This window comes from Alosa pseudoharengus, unplaced genomic scaffold (assembly GCF_046254945.1).
Source record: "Alosa pseudoharengus isolate Yale_2024_CS ecotype anadromous, Long Island Sound unplaced genomic scaffold, YU_APseudo_1.1 YU_APseudo_1.1_scf_14, whole genome shotgun sequence".
In the NCBI taxonomy this organism is placed as follows: Eukaryota; Metazoa; Chordata; class Actinopteri; order Clupeiformes; family Clupeidae; genus Alosa; species Alosa pseudoharengus.
In genome coordinates, this window is record NW_027468609.1 from 6,747,242 (window position 1) to 6,764,736 (window position 17,495).

Sequence of the window (17,495 nt, forward strand, 5' to 3'; positions counted from 1 at the left end):
CAACCAAACACCTTCCCACCATGTTCAGCGCTGTAAATTTAGCTAAAATCGTGAAACACACACACACACACACACACACACACACATACACATACACACAAACCCACACATACACACACCTTTTTAAAGCCTGCAAAGAGGGCTGTGTAGAAATCTGGCAAGAGGTAAAGGCACAACACGTGCAAATCAAACCCCGTACAAGTCGGATTAACCAGCTGCACAGGGGTCATTGATCCTCGCCCCAGACTAGTGCATCTGATGCAGTCGGGCCCCCTCTAGTTAAGGGGAAGCTTCCAGTCCATCACTGATGGGTTAAATGTTTTCTGCCAGGGGTTCACCCCGGCGCTGTTGATCTGACCCCAGCGGGGCTCGGCATCAAGTACACAACGGAGCGCTCCGCTCTCATCCTTTCTCTGAGGCGGCAATGGGAAGAGTCAGCTGAATCAATACCCCTCTTTCATTCTCCCATTTCTTGCCAGTGGCTGAGGCAATAGACCCTGCGGCTGTGTGTGTGTGTGTGTGTGTGTGTGTGTGTGTGTGTGCGCGCATGCGTGCGTGCGTGCGTGCGTGCGTGCGTGCGTGCGTGCGTGCGTGTGTGTGTGTTTACATACATGCAGGTCTTGTGTGTGTGTGTGTTTGTGTATAGTTGTGTATAGGGAAGTGCACCTAGACAAACTACACAGTACATGTATATGACACCATTGTCTGTTGACTACAGAGCCATATGAGCACATTGTTAAATATTTAATATGGAGGAGCAATACACAGAATATTTTATAATAAGAGAAAGAGCCCTGTTTGCCCCATTTCCCACTACACATACCACCATCTCTCCAGACGAGTTGCCAGTCAGCGCAAATGTGTCCAAACGGCAGACACTACCGTAGCTCGGGGAGGAGAAAGGGGCTGGGCTATTTTAAGCTGGGCTGGAGATGTGCTTTCCTAATTTAGCTAAGATTTTGACTCCTACATTAAGTACACTGTACATAATGTTGTGGTGCTGTGATATAATTACTGTATGAAAAGGCATACGAAGTGACATAGAGAAAGCTAAATCTTTGCTAAACAGGTTGACAGGTCTGGCCCAGCTAAATTTGATTTATGTCAGACACCTTACTGGTATTAAAGCTAACTTACAGATTTGTTCCTCTTTCGTTGCCTGGGAGCATTTAGTTTCCCTCTGAACCACCCTGCCTATTGTGCCTTTGAGTGCAGTCTCTATTGACAGCTGATGTGTTTAGCCTGCCAATTCCCCTGCCACAGCAGTCTCTTCACCTCACAGTGCACCAGTAGAGAAAGTTCAGGCGTCATGTGTCACCACGTCCTGTCCCTGGCGCTGACACACGAGTGTTAAACACGAACACTGAACTGTTGGCGTCGCGTTAGCCCTCTGCTGTAGAGTGGTTGACCTCCCCCACACTCATGATAAATGTGATAGATGTTTTTTTTTTTTCTTGATCATTGCACAGTCATGGGTCCTCGTGTTTGCTTCACGACTAACCTCTCCTCTTTCTTTGTGTTTGTTTTTGCTCTTGTTTTCTTGCAGAGAAACCTAACAGAGTATTTTGTAGCCGTAGATGTCAATAACATGCTCCATCTGTACGCTAGCATGCTTTATGAGCGTCGAGTCCTGCTCTGCTGTAGCAAACTAAGCACTGTAAGTACTCTAGCCTCTTCACTCTTTATTTCTTTCTGTCTTTCTTTCAGTCCTTGTTTCCCTCTTTTCTTTCTACCTCACTCTTTTTCTAGCCTTTTCACTTTTCACTTTCCTCTCTCTGTTTCTGTCTTCCTCACTCCATCTCGTAACTTTCCTTCATTCTCTATATATCTCTCTCTCATTTCTTCTCTTCATTCTCTATATATCTCTCTCTCATTTCTTCTCTTCTCTCTCTTCTCTCCATTGTCCCACGTGTTCACTCATTTAACCCACACACTTCTCTCCACAGGGGGCCAGGCCCACAGGCAACACACAATGGGCTTACAGAAAGAGATGTTGTTTAGTCAGGTGGATGTGTGTGTGTGTGTGTGTGTGTGTGTGTGTGTGTGTGTGTGTGTGTGTGTGTGTGGTACTTAAGATGTTTTTTTACTAGCTTAAAATATTGGCCAGGAGGTTACTGATATGCATTTTGAGTATTTCTTTCGTTGCGGCTGATTCTTGTTTTGGATGAACAGAGAATAATTATTTACCTGGATGACATCTGGTGATGCACCAGATTTGACTTAAGTTAATGTTTGTTCTTTATTTTGTCCACGCTGCAAATATTGATGCTATCAACTTTGCTTAAACACTTTTAAATATAACTAGTCAGTAGAAGTCACATAGAATGTATATAGATATTGCATAGTTGTTGAAAATGCCACTCTTTTTTTCCCCACCAAGGCAAAAACTGGCCGCCTTTTTGTCCTTATTATTTTTCAGCAAGAGCGATCATTAAAAGCCCAACCAAATGTCTTTGGGGTTGGGATATTGATTTTTGGCCTCTTAAGAGTCAGATTAATGCACCGTGTGTGAAATGTGATGGAGTTGCCTTTTGAAAACATGTTTGATTTTGTTTCTGTCTGAGTTCAAACTAAAGAACAATTGGAACTCATGTCCAGAGTGTTTTTTTTTGTCAAGATGCACTATAAGAGAGACAATTTCTAACTCAACATATGGTCAGCTAGCCATTAAAGCCTTCCTCTTCACAACTAAGGTTTTTATTTTGTTCATGCGTATTGATTTTGTACGTTTCCTGGAGAGAGACGGTGTAAGATGTCATTTAAAGGGGTCTCTTTGGAATGCTCAGAATAAAAGGCTTTTTTACCTCAGACACAAATAACCCAGAATGTTTCTGCCTGGACTTTCATTTCGGTCAAGACGATTCAAGGCCTTAGTGTTTTCTGAACACATTTTTTTCTAAAGCCTCCTCTAAATGGCTTGAAGTGTGTGGAACTTGGAGTATAGCTCCATTCCAGTATGAGTTAGTTTGCTTCCCAAGCTTTGTGAAGGAGATGCCTGAAGAAGCCTCCTGTCATGTCGGACATCGTTGTCATCCTCCGTCCTTAAGAGGATGCGATTAATCTCGGGCATCCCAGACTGGCTCCGTGTCTCTTACCTGTGAAGAGACTGCCAGGTACGCCTGGCTGGGAGTGTGACGGGCGTTCCCCAGGGCCTCCCAGCACCTGCCTGCCTGCCTCTCCTCTCCTCGCCTCTCCTCGCGTGAGGGACAGGGACGTCTCGGTGCTGGGATACAAAAGCAGCAGCCCCCCTCCTCGTTTGTTTTCAGACTTCAGACCAGATTAAACGAATTTAGACGCGGCACTCTGAAATCTCTGGCACACGGGCAGTTTGATTGACGAGCAAGGGTGAAAGGGGGCTCTGCAAGGTAAAAATACCAAAAAAAAAGAAGAAAATCTCTTCGATTTTATTCCCCCCTGATTTTGACGGATCTTAATATAGAAGTGGATGAAACAGCCCGTGTGGACCCACGCGCTATTACGAGAATGGCGTTTTAAAAGTGGCCGCCGACAAAGCTATTGACACATCTGCCGCTTTATTGGGGGGGACTCTGATTTTGATCAGCCGCGGCTGCTGCCATGCGCCACATTCCTCACTACCTGACGCACAAAGCCAAACAGAGCTGCCGCCAGACAGCAGTGACAGTTATGCAGGGGGGGAAACACACACACACACACACACACACCAACCATTTAGGAAATGAAGTCGTCCTTTTCCCGGCACAAACAATTAGACACACCCGTGCAGAGCCAGGCCTGCGCTGCTTTGATGGCCCTGAGTAATCTGCCCGCACACTGTTTGACCCGAGGTTCCCCCCCGACGTGCGGCAGGCACTTTGTTTGTCCAGAACCCCGCGGTGAGGCTTTATGGGAATGGGTGATGACATCACCAGGAGTCAGGCGCTGTGGTGGCGTGCCGTGTGGCAGGGAGAGGAACAGGAACCGCCACAGCAGCAGCAGCAGCAGCAGCAATGAGGAGCGGCATACATCAGCCAACGCTGGCACACAGCTGCCTGGTTATCACCCCTTGCTCACATGCAGCAGAGCAGAGAGGTGTGGTGTGTGTGAGAGAAAGAGAGAGTGTGTGTGTGTGTGTGTGTGTGTGTGTGTGAGTGTGTGAGAGAGAGAGAGTGTATGTGTGTGTGTGTGTGTGTGTGAGTGTGTGTGAGAGAGAGAGAGAGTGTATGTGTGTGTGTGTGTGTGTGTGTCTGAGTGAGAGAGAGAGAGTGTGTGTGTGTGTGTGTGAGAGAGGGGGAGAGAGTGTATGTGTGTGTGTGTGTGTGAGAGAGGGAGAGAGAGAAGAAAGTGGGGTTCTCACGGCGGCGTGTTTTTAATCTCATGAATTTTACGAGCATAATCATGAGCCCTGATGTGAAACCCCTGACAAACATCCTGCTTTGTGTCATGTCCACACTGTCTAATGTGAAACCTTGAAGTTGTAATCATAGCTGCGGGCCAAATTAGCATCTGTTTGAAGATGGGTGGTGGTGCAGGCGATTTTTATTTTTTTCCAAAAGGAGTGGCATAAACATCATTTTAATATTTATGAGGTACAAAGGTGCAGGACATTTTGTGCATAATCTGATACCTTGCCAATCCCTCACAGTTTCCCAAAAGTGTGAAAGCTCATATTTTTCCTGTGCTGATTCTCAAAAAAGCATCCTAACCTGACAAGTAGATATGATCCTACGTGCGTGTTACACACAACGCAGTTGTATCATCTTAAACTGCTAAAGGGAGAGACCTATTGGATCTATAAATGGGATGCATTGATATATCCAGGCCGCAACAAAGAGATAGATATCAGACCTTTTTATGATTCTCTAACTTAACTTCAATGTTGTTGACATTTTCTCTGTATGTGTTTTGGTTTTGATTTTTGTGTTGCTTATGTCTTATATGTCTCTTGTACATGATGGTGTGATTTGGCCATGTTTCACTCATTCAGCCTGTTAACATTCCACTCACTTGGATACTCTATCCACACCATGCCCTAATGAAGACCCAGTGCAGGTTGAAACCAGTTAGTGTTTTACTATTGATATGCCCCAACTTTAAATAGAGGGGTTTTATCTTTCTCTTCGACTCGATGCGAGTATGCCTGAAGTGAGCCCAGTGGCTCCTCTGTCTCTGCAGTTGGAAGTATTCATAATTGCAGTGTAACCTCAATATTTAATCATTCAAAGTATAACGCTATGTTAGGATTCACTGTATTTACTTCAGATTTACATAAGAGGTACTATTAGTCATGTATAAGTATTAATTGGCTCTAGAATTGGCATTAGACTGTGGCTGTGAATCATTTGCAAATTGATTGAAGAATGATGATGATCTACACTGTAACTTTCACTGATGTCATGGATTATACATGTTTTATTATTATTCATATTTCCTTGTGTCTTTTGGGTCTGGCCACTTGGGCATTATTTCAGCAGAGTAAGACTGATTTCCCTTCTGTGTGTTTTTGTGTGCGTGCGTGCGTGCGTGCGTGCGTGCGTACAGTATGTGCGTGCGTGCGTGCGTGACAACAGCCGTGTTCACTCTCTCTCTCTCCCACAGTTAACGGCTTGTGTCCATGGAGCGGCGGCCTTGTTGTATCCCATGTACTGGCAACATGTTTACATTCCTGTCCTTCCACAGCACCTCATCGACTACTGCTGGTGAGTGCACTGCCCGGCAGCTGGCTCTCTCAAGCCCTCAGCATAAATCAGAGAAAGCACATTCTGCCTGATCAAATATATTTCAAATCCTTGTTGTGTGTTTTAGGAGGTCTTGTGAAATGGTTTATTCATGTCGATTGGTACTTTTCTTTTTTGAAGGTCTTCTGTGGGGTGCCTAGCCTTGGATTCAAATCAAAGTTAATTTTGAGCCAAGCTAGATTATAGGCTTTTGCCCAGAAATGTGTATTGTTGAACAAAGCTCTTGTCTTGGAGGTTTATATCACAAACATGTTTGTAAACTTTAATTATTGTGACATATTGACTGTCTCCATCCCAGATCCATACCAAATCTAACATACAAGACACAACGCACAAATCTAGCCTAAAGTTAACTTTTAAGTACGAGTGTGGTGGTCTACCATAGTAGACAATGCTAGTAGACAATCTTTCAGTTAGGCTCAGGCAGTCATCCTACAATATGTGGTCTTTTGATAAAAGGATCATTCTCTCTGAAAGCATCAGTCTACCTATGAAAATGTATTCAGAAGACCTGCGCAGTATCTTAGAATGTCTCAATACTGTATGTCCTAAAATTGTTGTCATCCCAAAACCTTTGATTTTTCACCGATACGCCATAGCACATAGCTGTATGTGTAGAACGCGTTGTCTAAAGCAGCTGGATGGAAACTGTTGCCGTGGCGAGATTTTTGTAGCTGGCATCTCGGCTGTGTGGGTGCAAACAGCAGCAGCAGCGGCTGATTGGGCTGACACTTAAGCAGGGGGAAGTGGAAGCCGACACCTTGCTTTAATGGCTCGTCTGTTGTCAAGGCAGGTGCGAGAGGAAAGAGAAACACTTGCGGATGTGCAGTAGAAGGGAGTGCAGAAAGCTCTGGAGCTGGAGGGGACAAAAGACAGGGAAGGAAAATGTCCCCTTTCTTCGGAGAGTCTCATTTAAATTCCGGACATTGCTGTATCATTCTGTTTGTCAGTCCACAGTTGCTATGGAATATGTTTCTTTTGCTCACGACCATCACGTGTGAGCGGACATTCTTCTTGCAAGCACACCCTGAAATGGCAATAGATACACTAATTAAGTACGAGACCCCTAATGAAAGCCACTGTCGCTGTATGGGTTTGTGTGTGATTGTGTAGCCGTATGCAAGCCAATCACCATGAGGTGTAGTCACATGAATGCACTTTTCTGGAAACAAAGCAGTGTGTTTTTTTAAGGATTGTATTATTTTCTAAACAAGTACCTTTCATCTCCTAAGCAACCAGTGTTAATTAAGGGGAGCTCGGCGTCTAGGTAAGGGGTGGGTGACTAGGGCAAGTAAGCTAATTATCGCTCTTTCTTTACTTTCCTTGCGAAAAATCGCAAATCACTCATCTGACGCGCGTGCGTGCGTGTCTGTGTGTGCGTGCGCGTGGTGCATGCTGGGTGGTAGTGGGGGCACACGGTCTTCACGCTGTGCCATTGGCTGACTGCATCCGTCGCACTGGAGAGGCAGAGGACACAGGGCCCAGTGCTAATTTGATGTCAAGGTTTTTCGAGTTTTTTTTTTTTTTCTTTTTTTCACCAGGGCTCAGTTGGCCAGCTGAAGGAAGGCCCCTGCCGGATCACGTAACTCCAGCTTCACTCTACCCCCATCCCCCCCCCCCTCTCCCCTTGTTCCACGCTCAGCCAACCACTATAAATAATTGGGCACGAGCGAAAATTAGCGTCAGCCAAAACATCCAGTTGTGCGTTTACCAATGTTTTTCTCCATGTTTGTTTATTTATTTACCTGGCTTTCTCTAGCTGCTCTCAAAAGCCCAGAACTTTTAACCATCTCTATTTATTTTATTTATTTATTTATTTCCCTGCCACCGCCATCACCCCCTTCTCATTTGACGAAAAAGGAGTCTGTATTTTAATTGAATGTCACGGCACAGGAGATGGAAACGAGGACACTTAATTAAAGGCTGGCGGGTTTGGCTTCAGTGCGCCCGTGATGGGTGACAGGTTCCCTCATCCCCCTTTTTCTTCGTCCCTCTCTCTCTCTCTTTCTCTTTCTCTTTCTCCCTCTCTCTCTGACCAGTATCCAATCAGCCACATATCGCCCTGCTCAGACACGTCTCCCCCTCTAATTCCTCTCCTCGGCTCTGTCGAGGCCTCATTGGGGAGGATGGCCATATCCGTTAGACAGCAGGCTCAGTCAGGAGGTTGAGCCGAGGGCTCTTTACCCTGGTCGGAAAGCTGTCCCAATGCCCCGCGCTGGCAGTGCCCGTGCCCGTGGTGGAGGTTATTAGACAGGACTCGTGGGCGTGTGTGTGTTGGAGATGACACTCTCAGCCCTAGCCTGGAAGTTGGACTTGGTATCTTGTTGTGTGTCTGTAGTTACACCTTTGGTATTAAGGCTGTTTTTGAATAGGAGTTGTGGGTCTGTGTCAAGCCATTGGCACAGCATTGTTGTTGTGTACATTGCTTGTGATTTTCAGGATGTTTGCTGTGGTTTTGATCATTCTTATATATATATTTATATTTCCTTGAATTTCCCCTGGGGATCAATAAAGTATCTATCTATCTATATTTATATTTATTCTTATATATATATTCTCCTGCTATGTAAATTGCTTTGCTATAATTAATATACTGTATGCAGTACCGTACGGAAGCTGTAACCTCGCGCTGTATATTTCCACTCCACAGCGCCCCCATGCCTTACCTCATTGGAGTCCATTCCAGTCTGATGGAGGTGAGTTGCTCTGTTTACTCATCATGGTCAAGGACATGAGTTTATAAAGTCTGGAGTTTTTACCCTTAAGATGTGTTGGTGTTGCAGTAGTTTCTCAGGCTTTGGTTGAAAACCAAAACTATTTCAGTTCAGATGCGCACACACACACACACACACACACACACACACACACACACACACACACACACACACACACACACACACACACACACACACACACACACACACACACACACACACATACATACACACACACACACACACACACACACACGTACAGTGAAAGCCTCATAATGAAAAGGTCTGTGTGAAGTGAGGCTTTCATCCTCAGGGTGAGAAACACACCTTTGGACAAAAAGCCCCTAATTGCACAGCCGGACAGTCAGGCTGGCGCATCGATCCGCATGCGTTAGCGGTGCACGGGGCCATTCTCAGCCTCCTATTATGCCGCTCCTCTGTAGTCATTAAAGCCCATTCAGTCGCCTCCGAATGCATCCTGGCCCGGCCCAGCCGAGGTCTGATCCGCCGGCTACATGCCATAAGCCACAGCAGTGATTAATGGTCCATTCGCCCGTACGGGGAGTAGGGAGGGGGGTGGGGGGCCTGACAGGAGTGAGCTGCGAGCACCTCTCCCGTCCCGTGTTGGGGTCTCAGCGTCCCTCGTCTCTTCATCATCCTCGCTCTCGGCCATCCCGTCTCTCACCCCCCCCCCCCCCTCCCGCGCCTCCGAGGTCACGCTCTCAGCATCACCCTCTCGATTCATCACTCGGCTGATCGGGCCTGATGCTGATGTATTAATCAAGCGCTGCCGATCGTTCAGCGCTCTTCAGGGGCCTGTTTAGCTCTGAGGGCCACGGGCTGTGGTCCGGGTTTTAAAAATGGCCCCCGGATCCCCTCTTTACGGCCCAGGTGTGAGGGTGGGGGTGGGGGCAGGACCCGCCAGGCTTTGCTGCCCTGTGTGGAGACCCTCATTGTAGGTTTACCATTACTGGATGAGAGGCCTGTCCTGTGGCCTATTGGCCGGTGAGAGGTCAGCTCTGCTCCCATTGGTCAGTCGCATGCTGTGAGACAGGCAGTGCAGAGGTGAAGGGATTCAGTTGGAGGTCCTACAGTGAGAAAGGAGAACTCCTCAGAAATTCATTTTTATGGCACAATTACACAACACACAGTAAATCTGTTACACAAGTTTTCAGTGTACATTAGAGGAACACTTCAGCACATCTTTTAATATGCATTGTCAATGGGACCTTGAAATCCTGTTTCTATTTCACGTGGCCAAATGAACACCTTTTTATGGCATTCCTTTGATGTTACATTGAAAGATAGCAGCTCTCTAGCAGCTTTTGCTTTCTACATGCAGTAGCCTATTTTACATGTTCCGGCCTTGAAAGATGCATAGAAAGCAGACATCCGCAGACAGCGGCACGTCCCAAAGGGTCATGTAGTGCTAGTGCCGGTTCCTGCTCGGGATGTTTCTCCTGCATCAGCACTGCTGGAAGTCTGTCTGAAGAACTGGTCAGCTGTTATCACTAGTGCTGATCTCAGTTCTCCCTTATTTTACCTCTCGCCATCCCTCTCAGGGGAGAAAAGGGCACGTTGTAGGAATTAATCTTTCCTTTCTGTATTGTCCCTCCCTCCTTTCTTTCTGTCTTCTTTCACTTTTTCTCTTTTCTTTCTCTCTCTTTTCCCCTCTTTCTTCGTGTGTCTCTCTGCAGAAGGTGCGGAGCATGGCCTTGGACGATGTGGTGGTGCTCAATGTGGACACCAACACTCTAGAGACACCTTTTGATGACCTTCAGAGCCTACCCAATGATGTGGTGAGTGTTTGTCTGATTAGGGGCCTTAAAAAAACCCTCATCTTCTGTCACCAACCCCCCATAGCTCACCCTCCCACACACATATACACGATTCTCTCTCCCTGTGCTTTGAGCTTGTCAACCCAATCAAGAGGCTTTCCTCTGAGGAGCACGGCCATCAAATTGGCCATGAAGACTTCTTTCCCCTCCAGTTATCCTGAATGCGCAATATTCAGTTTTATGCCTGTCTATGTGGGGAATACATGTATATGAATGAGTATCTGTGTGTGTCTGTGTGTGTGTCTGTGTGTGTGTTTGGAGCTGTGTCTATGTCCTTTTGTGGGTGAGCATACATGTGCTTGTGTGTGTGTGTGTGTGTGTGTGTGGCCACCTGCATCTAAAGTGGCCTGGTAACGACCTGATCAAACGACCTGGAGCACAGGGCAAAGAGGAGAGGAGGAGGAGGCCACTAGACCTGCTGCGTTTGATCTCCACTGCCAAACACCAAACACACACATAGCAGCCACCATGCAGTAGAGCCTCGTTAGGCCGACTTTTGTGTGTGTGTGTGTGTGTGTGTGTGTGTGTGTGAGAGTGAGAGAGAGTGCGAGTGTCTGGAGAGGGTCACCATTGTTAACAGGTGGTGTGCATTCAAGAGTGATTATGAGAAGTAGCATCATGTTTTATGAAGTCAATATTGGGTGTAAGGTACCAGAAAGATTGTGTTCAGTCAGTGACTGTGACCAACATTGTTTGAGATGGACTCAAGAAGAGACCTTATTATGATGTAGGGTGACATAATGGTCAATGTATCATCAGATGGTCTTTCCCATACATCATACAAGCTTGGCCTACATAAATGCTTTAATTCCCCTGGATCTCTGTTTGATTCAAGATGTTTTTGGTTATTTAAATGAGTCACCTACATACCCACTTGTGTGTGTGTGTGTGTGTGTGTGTGTCTGTGTGTGTGTGTGTGTGTGTGTGTGTGCTCTTCCTCATAAATGGCAAACCATTTCAAACTTTTATTTGCATGTGAGGATTTATTTTTTCCTCCAACACTGTCGTCATGGGCTTGAGGCCTTTGAGGCTTCACCTCCAGAACTCCCTCAGCTGTTCCTGGCTTTAATTTAGGGAGTCTGGCCGCCCCACGGCTCAGGCGGCTGAGTCCGGCTCGTCTGCGGCGTCTGCTTAGCCCACGGGAGCCACGGCAGACCCAGCGTCCTCCCCTCAGGCCACCTCCGCGCCCAGCGTGGGGCTGCGGTGTCTGGAGGACTGCCTGTCCCCTCGCTCCCTCGCTCCCTCTCTCCCTCCCTCCCTCGTTCCATCCATCCCTCCCTCCCTCACCCCCACTCTGCTGCTGCTGCTGCTGCAGTCCCCCAGCCCCATGAGAGCTGGCCTGGCTGTGAGCAGAGCTGGCTCCACCGCCGTATCCCACAATGCCGTGCGGCCTGACTGGCTGTCACCACCACGGGGCACCCAGAGGCTTTTTTTTTTCCCTCGTATTTATATATGACTCACTGAGTCGTGAGGCCGGCGACTACGCCCCTCTCCGCCCAGCGCCCCCTCCTTTAACGGGACTCCACGGTGATTAAAGCGGTGGTGTTGCAGGAGCGGCGTGCCACATCAGAGGCCGCGGGTGCCCGTAAAAGATCCTGGAGACCTCCTCTCCAGCCCACACCCCCACCAGCTCCCCCTGGGGCCCCCTGCTCGCAGGAATGCCATAAAGCCCCGAGAGACTTCCGACTCCGCGGTCATCCGCTTTGGCCTGCTCCATGCAGCATGCCCCCCCCCCCTTAAAAAGCTGTTGCAACCCAGATATCCTGCTTTGTTCATGTTGTCCACTTTCTTTTTTAAAGCAACACTAAAGCACTTTTCCTCTGTTGCACGCACGTTATTTGTTTATCTAGCACTGGCTTTGCAAATAATCCACAGACACGGTAGAGTATGTTGCATGATTTAATTAAAGTATGTTTGATTGCAACATCAGAAGCAAGTCAAATTTGTAGTTTCTTATGTCTCATTCCATCGAACTACAGATTCGCTACCCGATCTGGCAAACTTACATACGTAGTGCGGTTATAGCCGATAGAGGGCCGCGAAGCGAATGCAGAAGTGCCGTTCACCCTGTTACGAGTTGATGAACCACTGAAACGATTTTGGAAACATTATATTGGTGTTACTTTAATAAGGAAACTCTGAGATGCCTCCTCTTGAGTTTGGGGTCGTCACAACATTCGTTACACAAACGTAGCACCCACAAACACGGCACTGATCCACAAGGCAACACGAGAGCCGTGCTCAGGATGCCAATCGTCATGAAAGAGAACGCCGGAAAAGCCCAGGCCCCTTGTCAATTCCATTTGTTTATCATTCGTGAAGTCCAATTTTTTATGTCTGTGTATATACATATTTTTTTTGTATTGTTTTTCCCCCCGACTCAAATCCTCTTAGTGGAACTGTCACTTGAGTTTAAGGAGAAGGAAAGCGAAGGCAGCATTTGCATCCCTTCGTGCTCCGTTGCCCTCTTTGCCAATCTTTTGAGCGACGTATTTAATTTTTTCTATTCCTTTTTTTTCCGCAGTGGTTAGTTTTTTTTGGGGGGGTAAAAAGTCTTTGCTAACAAGGTTTGGCCTTGGGGTCCTAATGGCTGGCAGCAGAAGGGAGAGAGAGCGATGGAGAGAAAGCACAAGAGAGAGAGAGAGAGAAAAAAAAAAGAAGAGCCAGAGTGTGTGAGAGCAAGAGAGAGGGAGAGAGAGAAAGCGGGATGGATTACTTCAGGCCTTGTGGGCATGCGTTTGCTGCATTAAGCCTAAACGGCCGTCTCGTAAAGGCTATTCAAGTAGAATAATGTCATTGGCTCTCTCGGTCTCCTGCACCGTCGACCACGCTCGGCTCTCCGGCAGTTGGGGGCAACGTCGCTGGGCCGTGCGATGGAATTGGACAGCCCTCTACCTGAGGCCGCTGGCCTGGGGAACTAAAGCTTTCTGTCTAACCCCTCAACATGGCGCACATCTGAAAAAATTGGCCATTTATATCTGGGTTCACATTTCTTTTGTGTGTACAGTTAAACACTCCATGAATTACTGCCTGCAAATTGATAGTCTTACTATCTTTTCATTTTAATTTGGGTTTAGATTTTTTTTTTGCACTTCAATTTGGATACAGAGCTTTGCAGATCCTAAGAATAAAGTCATACCAGGGTGTTTTTTTTTCTGTTACAAACTGGAACATTTGAAATTCATAAAAACTGCAATTTTTTGCTGTGCTGTTCACTCTTGCTGTGCTGAGAACATGGGTTCTGTTATCTCTGCAGGTGTCGTCCCTGAAGAACCGTCTGAAGAAGGTCTCCACCACAACCGGTGATGGAGTGTCCAGGGCCTTCCTCAAAGCCCAAGCTGCCCTCTTCGGCAGCTACAGGAACGCACTACAGATTGAACCGGTGAGAGCTTTTGGCAGGCAAGCGAATAGAATCGAATTAGAATGAACGACAGACAGGCAGTCAGTCAGTCAGTGGAGCGACGGAGGGAATCTGCGACAGCATGAGTGAGTGATTGAGCGAGAGGAATGATAAACAGAGGAACGACCAGGAAAATCAAAAGTGATTTGAAGTTAATGGAACAAGCAAAGGGGTCCCTCATGGAAAGACAGAAAAGAGGGATGGCGGTAGATGTGGATTAGAGGCGGTGCGCCACCCTGTCTGAAGCCTCTGATGCTGGGGAGCATTTCTGACTTGTGATGTGAGTGGGTGTTTGTGTGTGTGTGTGTGTGTTGGTGTGTGTGTGTGTGTGTGTGTGTGTGTGTGTGTGTGTGTGTGTGTGTGTGTGTGTGTGTGTGTGTGTGTGTGTGTGTGTGTGTGTGTGTGTGTGTGTTTGTGTGTGAGTGTGTTTGTGTGTGTGAGTGAGTGTGTGCATTTGTTTTGTACCTGTGATGTGGCATATGATGACTCCTGTGTATCTGCTTGAGGAGCGTGCTGAAGTGAACATCACACCTGCATAAACACCCGGCTCCGAAGCGAAGAGCAACGTGCGAAAGACAGAGCTAGAGAGAGAGAGAGAGAGAGAGAGAGAGAGAGAGAGAGAGAGGGGGGGGGGGAACGAGAGAAGGGAAAAGGGAAAAGGGAGAGGTGGCGGCTTGCTGATTATTCTAAATATTCTACCATATGTTGTCAACGTCTGATCCGTGCATCGTCTGGGCTCGATTCGTCTATTTTAAAATCATCTCCGAGACGGATTTACATATTTTAGACAGGACAATATGAATAAAACAAATATAGGTGTCAATCATGGCCGAGTGCACACTAGGGTGGTGGGGTGATGGTGATGGTGGTGGTGGTGGTAGGGGGTTGGGGAGGGTGAGGCGTTAAGGCCCTGGTGTGAATAATAGCATTAGTGATGTAGATCACCGTAACCCCCACCTCCCCCACCCCCCAGTGCCGTGGCCAGGGGAAGAAAAGCCCCATGCGGCCCAGGCCGGGGCCCTGTCCTGTGGGGAGCACTGCCGCCCAACAATGGGCCCAGCTGGTTCTCATGTCACATATGGGAGCCCTGTACTCTCACTTGCAATCTGTCACTACCCTGTGGCTAACGTGTGCTAAAGCCCCTCCGCATCAACGAGTTTGGAGGGGGATGACTGGGTCCGAGTAGTGTTAAAATCAGCTGGTGATGCGGATAGGTGTTGCAGAAGACTCTGGTACACACAAGCACGTAGTTTGACAAGCTGTCTGCCAAACATAATAATGGCAGAAGAGTTGTGGTTTCATACATTGTATAACTATAGGAGTAGAAGAGATAATATTGTATGTTTTTAATTAGACAGGATATGTTTTTTAACAGAAAACTGAGGGCCGCTACAGTGCCCTCCACATTTATTGGCAGCCCTGGTAAAGATGAGTGAAAAGAGGTATCTTCTTATCCGTGGCCCCTTCATCTTAGTTTCACAATGAAAACAATGAGGAAAAATCCAACCTTGAACAAAAAAATCCTAAAAGAAATCACAATTACTGGCACCTCTAGAAAATCGTATCGTATACATTGTATAAATAAGATGTAAGTGATTTTTCCCCTTTTATAGTTGTTTGAGGCAATCAGCGAGCTTTTCAACGTTCAAGCAGTAATCCATGATTTTTGTTTCATTGTCCTTTAAGGTATGAAAATAAAGTCACACAGAGGTCAAACGGTCATTCTTTAACATGGAAAATCAAATGTATTATTCTTGGTATGTCAAAAAATGGGTATTTAAAAGATGCACTTGCCCATAACTGCCACATATTTACAGTAATCAATCATTACGAAGTTCCAATCAAATGGAACTGTTACAAACTTGCTTGGAATAGGACCCATGTCTATTTCACCCCTACGCACAGTGAAGAGGATAGGAAAAGAGGCAAAAATTCCCTAAGAACCACTTGGGGTCACCAAGTCTAAAAAATAAACATTAGAAGTACCTTCCTGCTAACAGATTTAACTGCATTTAACTACAAATATAAAAGGTTGGAGTTGCTAAAAGCTATTGGTACACTGCCTGGAATTGTGTTCTATAATGGTCAGATGAAAAGAAAATTGAGCTTTTTGCCAACAAATATTCAAGGTGGGTTTGGCATTCTTGACTATACAGAAAAGAGCCCAATGCCCCAAGTATAAGTATGGTTTAGGGTCATTGATGTTATGGGGCTTTTTAAATCCAAAGGCCCGGGAAAGTTCATTAGGGTTCATGGTATCATGAACTGCAGGAAATACCTGGGTATTTTATATAAAAGTAGGACATAATTGGATCTTTAAGCAGCTTTACTGAACACAAAATCAAGTTTCTACCATGGTAATGTCAGTTTCCTCATCTAAACTCTGTAACACTGTAGAAAATCAGTACAGACGATCCGGAGATCTGTAAAGAGAATTGCTCTCAAATCCCTGACATTGTATTCTCTAACTTTGATATGTTATAGGCTCCTTTAATGGCAAAATGTTTTACAGAAAATTAAATGAAGGGGTGCTATTAATTGTTGTGTATATTTTTGTATGTATTTATTTCTTTATGAGGATTTTCTTCTCAGACTAAATTTGCATCCCTGCAATGTTGGCTTTTTCCTCGTTGTTTTCATTGTGAAACTAAGATAAAATGCCAACAGATGATGTTTTATACCTCTTTTTTACTCATTTTTACCAGAGGTGGCAATAAAAATGGAGGGTGCTGTATTTCCTGTTCAGCCCACCCCAGTGTCTCTCTTGTTTTCTATCTTTCTCTGAGTGTTTCACAGTCACATGACTCACCCACGATTTGTGGTCTCATGAGATCCGCGGCAGCGTTGCCATCTCTACAGTGGACTCCCATCCTGTTGCCTGAGTTACTGAGGTCATTGTGCATAAGCCATCCTGTTGCCTGGGTTACTGAGGTCATTGTGCATAAGCCCTCACATTACTGTGGTTGTGGACTAAACTAGCAATCAGCCCCACAACTAAATCAGAGCTAACTTTGCCAAACAAATAATTACAGCAGAAATTGTGAAATAAATATGACACATTGCCTCCTATTCTTAGTCTTAGGCACATGTCAGGGGTGACTGTAGTCATATGCAGGAGCTGGATTTAGGTGAAGAGTGGGCATGTTTGGCCCGTGACCTTTTGGCCAGAGCAGAAGTTGGGCAATTTATATGTACAATTATGCAGAGGGCCATTTTTTTGTGGCTGCAAATGAACTACTTTTAGAGTGATGACTAATAGTCTCACATACAAGTGTGCATACATACACATACAGAGAAAGACACAAGCGCACATACCCTAGCATACATGAGCACGCACACACCACACAGAAAGATACTAAGCAGTTACACACACGCACACGCACACACACAGGTAATGAGGGGCGAGTGCTGGGTTTTCTGGCTCTGGTCCTGGTTGTAATGATGTTATCTGCACGGTAGCCGCCAGGGACGGCCAGGCCATTTAATGTGCTAATGCCTGAGCAGGTGGTCCCGCCGCCCAGACTGACCCAGAGCCCACCGCCGCCATCACTGCTGATGCTGCCACAGCGATGTGCCTATTACCGTAACGAGACCACTTTAGTCGCCAGCTTACCTGTGCCAAGGGCTCGGACATACTGAGTGTGTGTGTGAGTGTGTGTGTGTGTGTGTGTGTGTGTGTGTGTGTGTGTGTGTGTGTGTGTGTGTGTGTGTGTGTGTGTGTGTGCGTGTGCGGTTATATAGAGCTCTTTGCATACGGTATTGCTTTTAAATGTAGGCCAGTGGAGAGGAGTTTGCGAGCACACAGTAAGCCGTCTTTATGTATGTGGAGGCAATGTGAGTTGACTGA

General features: G+C 46.4%; 1 protein-coding gene across 4 annotated transcripts in view; it reads left to right on the top strand.

The window, feature by feature from the left end:
- The window catches only part of dennd1a (DENN/MADD domain containing 1A), an 89,318-nt gene that overhangs the window by 48,243 nt on the left and 23,580 nt on the right, over positions 1-17,495 (top strand). For all 4 annotated transcript variants that reach the window (XM_076283616.1, XM_076283618.1, XM_076283617.1 and 1 more), the window contains exons 9-13: positions 1,547-1,657; positions 5,557-5,657; positions 8,347-8,392; positions 10,108-10,209; positions 13,505-13,630. In XM_076283616.1, the coding sequence (XP_076139731.1) occupies positions 1,547-1,657; positions 5,557-5,657; positions 8,347-8,392; positions 10,108-10,209; positions 13,505-13,630 (486 nt within the window). The remainder of the gene's footprint in view (positions 1-1,546; positions 1,658-5,556; positions 5,658-8,346; positions 8,393-10,107; positions 10,210-13,504; positions 13,631-17,495) is intronic.